This window comes from Crocodylus siamensis, chromosome 3 (assembly GCF_052110815.1).
Source record: "Crocodylus siamensis isolate JL-2025a chromosome 3, ASM5211081v1, whole genome shotgun sequence".
Lineage (NCBI taxonomy): Eukaryota > Metazoa > Chordata > Crocodylia > Crocodylidae > Crocodylus > Crocodylus siamensis.
This window is the reverse complement of record NC_143397.1, coordinates 208,230,262-208,240,362: the sequence shown is the minus strand read 5'-3', so window position 1 is coordinate 208,240,362 and position 10,101 is coordinate 208,230,262. Positions and strand designations below refer to the sequence as shown.

At 48.8% G+C, this 10,101-nt stretch overlaps 1 protein-coding gene across 1 annotated transcript; it reads right to left on the bottom strand.

Annotated features, from left to right (window-relative positions):
• Nucleotides 1-1,108: 1,108 nt before the first annotated feature.
• MRPL53 (mitochondrial ribosomal protein L53) lies at nt 1,109-9,687 on the bottom strand. Its single transcript, XM_090040239.1, has 3 exons — nt 9,529-9,687; nt 8,975-9,087; nt 1,109-2,994 (listed from the first exon to the last, which is right to left on the bottom strand). Exons 1-3 carry the CDS (start codon nt 9,618-9,620, stop codon nt 2,867-2,869), a joined length of 333 nt encoding a protein of 110 aa, XP_089896365.1. The 5' UTR covers nt 9,621-9,687; the 3' UTR covers nt 1,109-2,866.
• Between the last annotated feature and the right edge of the window lie 414 nt (nt 9,688-10,101).

The window sequence follows — 10,101 nt, the reverse complement described above, 5'->3', positions numbered from 1 at the left end:
CCCCATGGGCTTGGTGCTGCCTCCTGGTATTAGGTACCCAATCCAGCTCAGGGCTCCACATGGATCTAGAAATTTGGCAGCAGGGTAGCAGTGCCAATTCCATGGAGAAAGACAGGCTGGATCTGGCCCACGAGCTAGAGGTTGAGCACTCCTGGTCCATAACTATCTAGGGCAATGGCATTCAACCTTTGGCCTCCATGGGCCAGATGAGTGGAGCAGGCTAATCCACAAGATCAGCCCTTGCATTACCCTCCATGCCAGGATCAGGCACCAGATCCCCCATACCACCTCCATGTGCTGAAGTAAGGCCCTGGGGCCCCATTCCACTGCAGACCAGCCCTGTATGCTGGGATTGGGTTCCAGGACCCCAACTCATCCTCATCTGCCAGGATGAGGTTCTGCACTACCCTGCACACCCAATCTGGCATAAAGGGTTATACTCTACCAGGATCCCCCAGACCCATGGAGAGCCCCACAGGCCAGAATACATGGTACCAGGGGCCAGGGCTGGCTCATGGTCTGAGGGTTAAACACCCCTGATTTAGGAGAGTCTGAAGGGCCATATCCTCTGTCCCTTGTGATATTTTGGGAATGGACCATCACAACTACACCAATACTCCAACTCTACTAGTTGGCTTAAGAAACTGGCTTTGAAATTGCATATGCTGCTCCCTTCAGTAGAACAGTATTTCTTATCTAAGCCTCTGGAGGGGGTACTGTGATGGTATTTCATACTCAAGTCCCAGCAATCTCAATAAAACAATGGAAACATAAAAGCACCTGATTGAGGGTTACTACACTGTGGCCACGTCTACATAAGACGCTAACTGCACAGTTGTTACGGTGCAGTCATTTAGTACTTGCATACCCAGTGATACTACTGTGTAATAGTAACAAACTACTGCAAGGTCAGTGCCTTGTGTAGATGCAGCCAGTATTATGTTTAGAATGCACCACACAAAATTTATCTGGACTACAATGAGGAGAATGTGTCCCAAGAAAATAAACAAAAGATACATTTAGCTAATCACTGAAGTTGCCATTTGGCTAGTCAAGTATTTGGATACACTGATGATGTGGATAAAGAATGACATCTTGGAGACGCAAACAAGGGTACATACCTTTGTGTTTAGTAGAGTACCAGACATTAATACAGTAAGAGGACCCAGGTTCATATCTTAGCACTCTTGGCAGAACTGCTACAAGCAAAGGAAAAATTGGCTGACTAGCAACTGCTAAATCATCTAGTCCCAGAAATGACCTGGTCTGCCAGGGTTAAGGGTAATTGGAACCCTACCTTTACCTAGTACCCAGGAAGAAGCACGTACTACAGCACTATAAAGGTGCTTAGCCATTTATTATCTGTCTAATATAATTTTGTATGCCAAAGTGGTTCTTGTGTCCTCATCTGTGAGAAGGCATCATAATAACCCAATTCTGAGAGATGAAGTAACCCTTCTTCAGGAAGACGTGAATAAACCCTGGAAAGCATTCAACTTTTATTCCCTAGGTAATGCAGTATTATTTCTTGTTGACTAGCTTAAAATGTATATAATATTGTCCTGCAGGGTCTTAATTTTGTTTGCATTTTTCTCATGCATCAGCTTTATCATTGTTTCTGACAGAGCAATACAGGTGGCAAATTCAATTTTGCATTGTTTTTAATCTCTGCCTTCTGACAAGCAACGCACTTGATCAACTACACCAACTACTCTATGTGGCCTGTAGTCTTAGATTTAGGGATGAGAAACACAGGTGGGTTTTCCAGCAAAATAAAATTTCCCCCAATGTTAAACCCCTCTTTTCCTGGGAGAGGTGTATTACTTTGGTTGGGGTGAGGCTTCAGAAGGGCGAGATAGAGTAAATCAGGCTGCATGCCCCAAAGGCTTCTCTTACTTTAGACATCTCTACATCATTTACTCTTTCATCCTCTAAATATATTCTCTCAGACTTTTAACTTACCCTCTTCTTATGCGCACAAATCTTACAAGCTGCCATTTCATCAAAAAATTGTTGTTATGAAAAGGAGCAGAACCAAGTCCCCTCATTTGGGATAAAGGTTGTAACACAGCCAATCTAAGCAACAAAGATAAAACAACAAAATAGCACCAAACAAAAATGGCTACTCTTTCCAAAATAGAAAGCTTAATTGCTGTCTTCATTTTGTGCTAGATTTGCAACTTCTCAGGCATATAGAAGCAACTTTCCTGTGCACTAGTAAAATATCTAGCATTCTCGTTTTGTGGTTTTAATATCACTTCTGAACTAACCGCAAAGTTATCAAACATCTCTGAGCTTGAATAAAGACACTTGTTTTGAATCAAGACAAAAGTCAAAAGATAAGCAGGATGCTATAAAAAATGTTTTAGATTTTGTCTGTAAAAACTGCGACCAAACAATAGCAAAACTATACAGTATTGTAAAAATTCAGTATGTTTATATGTAGTGACTTAAACTTTAATTGCATAATGAAATGCTGAATACCACTGTAAATGCAATGGAAAAAATAGTCTAGCATCTTTTTTTTTCATTTTATGACAAATTTGTTACTCAGTTTTATTATTCATGTTGATGTATATATAACTAGACATGATACTTCTCCTGCGAATAGACGTACAAGAGACTGGTGGTTAGAATGATGCATCTGTGCGTTTAAGATGCAATTAAACTCATCACTGATAAAAAGGTTTTAATTTCTCCATTATACTTTCCCTAGGAAAATTAAAAAAGATGTTCAAATAAATCCTATGTATTGAAATGGCTGGTATTTCATCCAGATCTTTTTCAGTTTCCTCAGTAGTTCTGATGACAGAAGCTGCTCATTGTCTTCCACATGTATGAACAAACTTAACTGTCCTTCTCCTTATCAAGCACCTTTTTTCTTGACTTTCTTTTCAGCCTCAAGTTCTTTTGCTTTACATCTCGAGCTTAATGCAAATAACATTTCTGGAGTTGTCAGGTTGGCTCCTTTCATTATCAATCTCTCTCCATCACCTGAAAAGAAAACACTTTTTACGTGTTCAAAAAGTGACAAGGAAATGTATAATAAACAACTAAGGTGACATGCAGGTCTATTTAGGCAAAGCAAAATATATATAAGCTTAAGTTCAGCAATTCTCAACCAAGATTGTAATGGCACCCGGGAGTGCTCTGGGATGCTTTTCAAGGTGCCTTAGGATGCACTTAAGGTACGCAAACATTTACACATGATTCATAATATAAACCAAGAGATTTCAAATTAGAATCCAGTGTCAAAAGTATTCTGACCTGTGGTGGTCTTTCTGAATTCTGAACAAGAAGAATTGGTCTATTACTTTTTTGCAATTAAAAAAAAACCAAGTGAACCTATAAGCTGGTAATTTCCAATCTAACAAGGTTTAAATCTAAAAAAGGTTGAGAAATGCTTACTTAGTTGATTCAGTTTAAGTTATTCAGCATCTGTGTGCCCATTAACCTGTAATCTGGACACAAGCATACTTTAAGAGCCAGCAATACATTAAGCTGCCCACAGAAAAGCAACTACCATTTCATGCTGTCCAAAAAAAAAGATGTGCCACTAGAAGTGATTTACACCATTTTCTGAAGGTCAGCAAACTTGGCTTCTGAAGGTATGGATCCTGCACTGACCATGTTTAACAGTCAGTTATATAAAGTCAGTTTCACTGTTTGTGTCTGAAGAAGCAATGAATGAATCAATTCCCTTTGAATGCATACCTCTCTGATACAGTAACAAAAGAGAATGAGTACTTTAAAAGTTATGAAAATATTAGTTCAAAATGTAAAACTGAAAGAGGGAATTAACAGCCCAATACAGTACCTAAGCCAAAATTTTAACTCCTTTTTTTGGATGGTGACTAGATTTTTCTTGATTTATAGTTGGGAGTATGTGGCAGGTCAGCAGGGGGGTGCTCCTGCACCGAGTCACCCACCTCACTGCACCCGACCGCCTTCCAACCTCCGAGTGCCTCTTGGGGCGCCTCACATCTGGCTGACCCCCTGCCTGGAGCACACCCACCAGCCTAGGGGTACAGTTGCCACCACCCAGGAACAGGCTTGATCCTGGCACTGTGCCTCCTAGGAAACACAGGCCTAGTAGCCCTCAAGGGTACTTGACTCAATTCAAGAACTTGGGGTGCTTCCCACAGTCAGAAGCACAAGTAGTGATTCCCCCTTAGTCAGCTGAACCAAGGGGAACCCCAAGGCATAATCTAGACCTATTCCCAATAAGTCTCCCACGACCTGCTCCAGCCTGCGAGGCTGGCATGCAAATGAGGAAGGGAGGGGCAGGGCTAGGAAGGAACACCGTGAAATGAGGGGGAGGGGAGGAGCCACACCAGGTCGGCAATGTCAAGCTGACGTGGTGCATGTGGGAACCTTGTCCCTTCCCCAGCCCTTCGATAGCCATTAGGAAGCTGCTGAGGGGCTGGGGAAGGGACAAGGGGTGGGAACAAAAGTAAACACTGTTACTTTTGTTTCCCATCGCAGCACCTTGGGCCTCAGAAAATGGCTTGGCAGGCTGCACGGTGGCCCGCAGGCCATATGACAGACAAGCCTGGGCTACAGTCTGTGCTGGGCCTGTCTGGAAAAGCAACAGAAGCAGCACAGGCAAAGGCAAATAAAAGCTATCTATCTATGTACTGTCTAGAATCTGCGCAGCTCTAGAGATCAACACCCCATAAAACAGATGAGCCCAAGAAACTGACTGCATACCACAAATCTTTACGTAATGAAGTAACTTAGCCCATGTGAGTAGTCCCATTTAACCCATTATGACAGCTTGGAAGAGCAAGTTATTTGTGAATAACTATTTGGAGGAGCAGACCTTAACTTCTCAGGAGTGAGTTGTCTATAGCTCTGGTACTACAGTGAGTCATGGGTGGGCTGAAGTGGGGTGAGGAAACAGATGTCAGTGACTTCACTGGGGCTCCACACAGGTTCAAGTTTCTGCTTGCAGGCATCTCAAGTCAGATACTTTCAGAAGCAGTACTCAACCCCCAGCCTATAAGCCAGATGTGACCCATGGAGCCATGTCATCCAGCCCACAGAGCTCTCCATGGTCTGAAAAGTTAGGCAACAGGGGAGTAGCAGCAGCTAATTGCTGCTACCCTGCCGCTAAATATCCAGATCCTTGGGGACCCATGGTTCGGGCAATATAAGGCCCAATCCTAGTGCGTGGGGCCAGGAGGTAGACTGGCCCAAACTATTCATCTGGCCCATGGGGCCAAAAAATCAATTTTGAGCTTCTCTCTCTTCCCAGGTCTAAACGCAACTTAGACAGAAGTGTTTATGTTCTGCCCAATATACTAACCTGCCTGCGATCCCATCCTACTTTTGCTCAGTACTATTTTTACATTACCTCCCACAATGAATGGCCAGTCACAGTATGATCCCAAAGCAAGTCACGTTAACAGAATTCCAGAAAACAATCTGGGCTTAGGGAGTGGCACGAGATGCATGGGTGAAGGCTTGTCGCATCCCCACACCCTGAAGCCCCCCAACAGCCGCAGGGCACCCTGCTGATCCCTGGCACACCCAGAGGTAAGCAGGGCCCATGTAGGGAGGGGCTATGTTAGATCAGCTGTAGGGAGGCAGCTGAGAGGAGCTGAGGAGGGTCCCGCCCCACCCTCGGCTCCTACTTTGCCCAGCCCCGCCAGGGAGCCATGCGACTGGGCCACACAAACAGGTACACTTGTCTGCCCAGCATGTAAGTTAGTGCAGGAGTTTGCACAGAAGGGTGAGCGGGATGACCCGAGGCCCTGCCAGTGAGCCCCAAGGAAAGTAGTTCCATCAGTAGCTGGAATCCCAGCAGCACAATGCAAATGGGCACATGTCATACCTCAAGGGTCTCCTTGGAGCCTGCAGCCTCCCCCTCTGGCACCTCAGAGGCCTCCACCCAGACAAAACCCATGGTTCCGGGCTCCATGCAGACAGAGCCCCTGGCTCTTGGCTACAGGGCCTGCCTGGCACGTTTCCAGGCACAGGGAACCAGGAGCATGTTCACTTCCCCTTGCAAGGTTTGCTCCACTTTGGAGTCTCTGGGGCATCGGACTGAGGAGCTCCAGGCTGCAGTCCAGAGACTGCATGCCATCAGGAATGGTGAGCAAGGGATAGACTGCCAGGTGCTTCACCCCTTGGAGGCGGAGGGTAGACCAAGGTCACCTTTCAGGACAAGGGAGGACTTGGGGATCTCCCATACTGTCCAGCCAAGGTGTTGGACCAAGGTGGTCACGGGCCCCAAGGCCTGCCGCACAAAGGTCCCCTCCCCTCTGGGGCTTTGCAACAGGTACAAACCTCTCGCAGCCCCAGTAGAGCCTGCAGACACACCAGCTCCTGCAGGCAAGGGAGGATCACCCACCCCTACTCTCCCTAAGATGAAACGCGGAGTGCTCATCATGGGAGACTGCCCCCCAGGAGAGATCATCCAGCCCTCCAACCACTACCCTATGCTCCTTATCCATGTGGGCATGAATGACGCGGCTCGGAGTAACCCCAGCCGGGTCATGAGACTACAGGGCTCTGGGAGTGGGGCTTAGGGAGCTGGGGGTGCAGGTGGTCTTTTCCTCGCTCCTCCCGCTTGTGGGTCATGGGCTGAGGTGGAAGAGACCTGTTGAGGTAGTCAACCAGAGACTGCGGCGCTGGTGTCATCGTGAAGGCTTCAGCTTCCATGATCACAGCCTGCTCTTTGGTGAGGGAGGCACTAAGCTGCTGGGAAGAGAGGGCCTCCACCTCACTGTGCTGGGAAGGAGGCTTTTCTCAGCCATACTTGCTGACCTGTTCGACTGGGCTTTAAACTGAGCCCACCAGGGAATGGGGGGAGTACTGCCACTGCAAGCCCACTGGGCAGTTTTTGTAAACCCAGCAAGATAAGACACTCAAGGGAACCCACCCCTACCCCAGAGCAATCTGTAGGAAAGGCAAGGACCCCCCATGGGAAACTTACGTGCCTGTACACCAATGCCAGGAGCCTGGGGAACAAACAGGAGGAACTGGTCCTCCTGCTAAACCAAAAGGTCAGGGTAGGAAAACGGGCGTTATGATGAGAGGCTGAGAGCTATGGGACTCTTCAGCCTGGAAAAGCGCAGGCTCAGGGGGGACCTGGTGGCTGCTTATAAGTATATAAGGGGTATGCATCAGAATCTGGGGGAACGCCTGTTCACCAGAGCGCCCCATGGGATGACAAGGTCAAATGGTCACAAACTTCTCCAAGACCATTTCTGGCTGGATACAAAAACGAACTTCTTTACAGTCTAAGCCCCCAAGGCCTGGAACAGACGGCCACCAGAGGTGGTGCAACCCCCTACTCAGATTTCCTTTAAGAGTCAATTGGACATTTATCTTGCTGGGATCCTTTATCCCCAGCTGACTTCCTGCCCCTGGGGCAGGGGACTGGACTCATAGATTTCATAGACATTAGGGCTGGAAGGGACCTCGGGAGATCATCGAGTCCAGCCCCCTGCCCAAAGGGCAGGAAGTCAGCTGAGGTCATAGGATCCCAGCAAGATAAGCATCCAATTTACTCTTGAAGGTGTTCAATGTAGGTGCTTGAACCACCTCCGATGGCAGACTGCTCCAGACCTTGGGGGCTCGGACAGTAAAGAAATTCTTCCTTATGTCCAGCCTGAAATGGTCTTGCAGGAGTTTGTGACCGTTCGACCTCGTCATCCCTTGGGGCGCTCTGGTGAACAGACATTCCCCCAGATCCTGCTGGTCACCCCTGATAAACTTATAGGTGGCCATCAGATCACCCCTGAGCCTGCGCTTTTCCAGGGTAAAGAGTCCCATGGCTCTCAGCCTGTCATCGTAAGATCTGTTTTCCTGACCTCTGATCATGCACGTGGCTCTCCTCTGGACTCTCTCAAGCTTCTCCACATCCTTTTTGAATTGTGGAGCCCAAAACTGGACGCAGTACTCCAGCTGCGGCCTCACCAAGGCCGAGTACAAGGGGAGAATGACGTCCCGGGATTTACTCGAAAAGCACCTATGGATGCACGCCAGCATTTTGGTCGCTTTACTAGCCGCAGCATCGCATTGCAGGCTCATGTTCATCTTGTGGTCAATGATGACCCCCAAGTCTTTTTCTTCTGTAGTGCTAACCAACGTAGCGCTGGCGAGCCTATAAGGGTGCTGCAGGTTTTTCCTCCCAAGGTGGAGAACCTTGCATTTTTCGGTGTTAAACACCATGAGGTTCTCGTCCGCCCATTTGCTGAGCTTGTCCAGGTCAGCCTGGATCACCCGCCTATCTTCAGGCGTGGATGCTTTGCCCCAAAGTTTGGTGTCATCGGCGAACTTGGCCAGTCCACTCCTGACTCCAATGTCCACATCGTTAATGAAGATGTTGAACAGGATGGGTCCCAGGACAGAGCCTTGAGGGACCCCACTGGTCACAGGGCACCATGATGAGTGACTGCCATCAATCACAACCCTCTGGGTCCGACCACGAAGCCAATTTCCCAGCCAGCGGATCGTGGTGGAGCCAAGGCCACAACTGGCCAGTTTGGCCAAGAGGTGATCATGGGATACCAGATCAAAAGCTTTTTTGAAGTCAAGATATATGACATCAATCTCTTCTCCCTTGTCCAGGTGATAGGTCACCTGGTCATAGAAGGAAATGAGATTGGTCAAACAAGACCTACCCACAACAAACCCGTGCTGGCTGTCCCTTAGGATGTTAGCCTGGGCCAGTCCCTCAAGGATGGCCTCCTTAATAAACTTTTCTAAGATCTTCCCCAGGATAGAAGTCAGGCTAATGGGCCTGTAGTTAGCTGGATCCACTCTCCTCCCTTTCTTGAAGATCGGCACCACATTGGCCTTCTTCCAGTCTTCGGGCACTACACCAGAGCGCCAATTATCAATTATCTTCTGAGGTCCCTTCCAGCCCTAGTGCCTATGAATCTATGAAACAACTACGATGGCCACTGTGCTGCGTAAATCTACAAGGACTTTTGAAAGGACATTAAAAAGTTAAGCTTCTTACCAAACTTGATGTCCACCATCGGTTCAGACCCATCGTGCCTCACATCGGTGGTCACGACACAGTTGAAATTGGAGCTGCGAGCTTTTTTACTGCTTATGTGGTGAAGAAACTCTCTGTAAAGATGTATGAAGCATGTTTAAGTAAGTAAAATACACTGTATGCATTCTCACAGTTCATTATGGTAACTCAATACATTTGGGTTTTCCCAGAGGTGTCTTCTTTTTGGATCCCCCAATATCCACCCGGGTGAGTTTTTTACATGCTCAAACGTCCAGGTTTGCAGTCAGCTCAGCTTCTAGGTTTTTCCTGGCTTGCCCTAGCAAGGTGCTGCTTGGGGCTCGGAGAAGCAGGGGGAGGGCAAGTGGGGGGAGGGCACAGACACGTGTGGCTCCCACGCAGCCAGGCAGGGGGAAGGAGGTGCGGGGCCCTGCGGCGCAGGGGGGAGCTGCACGACTCCGGGCCAGTGCCCGTGCTCGCAGGGGCCGGGCCGGGCAGCAGGGAGGCGCAGCGGGGCTACAGAGAGCGGGGGATGAGAGAGGGGCGCCGCCGCGCACCGTGTGCTCTCCACGTTGGTCTCGAAGGGACAAAAGCGGACCCGGACGCTGGTCACCGCCCGCAACCCAACCACCACCCGCCGCGCCGCCATCACACTCCCAGCAGCCCCCGCGGCAGCACAGAGGGAAGGCAGGGCGCGGGGCCTGCTGGGAAATGGGGTGCGCGTGCGCGTGCGCTCCGCCCGGCCGCGGGCCCTGTGGCGAGCCGAGCGTGGGGCCGGCTCAAGGCCGCGCATGCGTAGTGGGAGCTCGCGGCAGCTGGGCGCGGGGCTGGCTGAAGGGAGAGATGTTACTGAGGTCTCAGTGTGTGGCAGACTCGGCGCGTCTACATGAGGCACTTAATGCCCATTGGACTAATTCTACTGCACGTTGGCAGGGCGGGCAAAAGTCATGCTAGTGCGGAGGACATTAGTCCAATGAGCATTAAGCTTCACACAAAAAGTGTTCGTCTGCGGTAATGTGCAGTAGCGCCGATTAAGTTATTACAGGTACTAAACGTGCCATAATTATGGTGCATTAATGAACGTGTAGGTGCGCCCTCTATGACCAGCTTTGTGCCCCTGCTTTTCCTTT

Bases quoted from the DNA above. Each gene is read 5' to 3' on its own strand.
- MRPL53 (XM_090040239.1), bottom strand. From the start codon at position 9,620: ATGGCGGCGCGGCGGGTGGTGGTTGGGTTGCGGGCGGTGACCAGCGTC. The intron at 9,088-9,528 runs GTGCGCGGCGGC...ACATCTTTACAG, and splicing joins ACCAACGTGGAGAGCACACG to AGAGTTTCTTCACCACATAA. The intron at 2,995-8,974 runs GTAAGAAGCTTA...TTTTCTTTTCAG, and splicing joins GATGGTGGACATCAAGTTTG to GTGATGGAGAGAGATTGATA.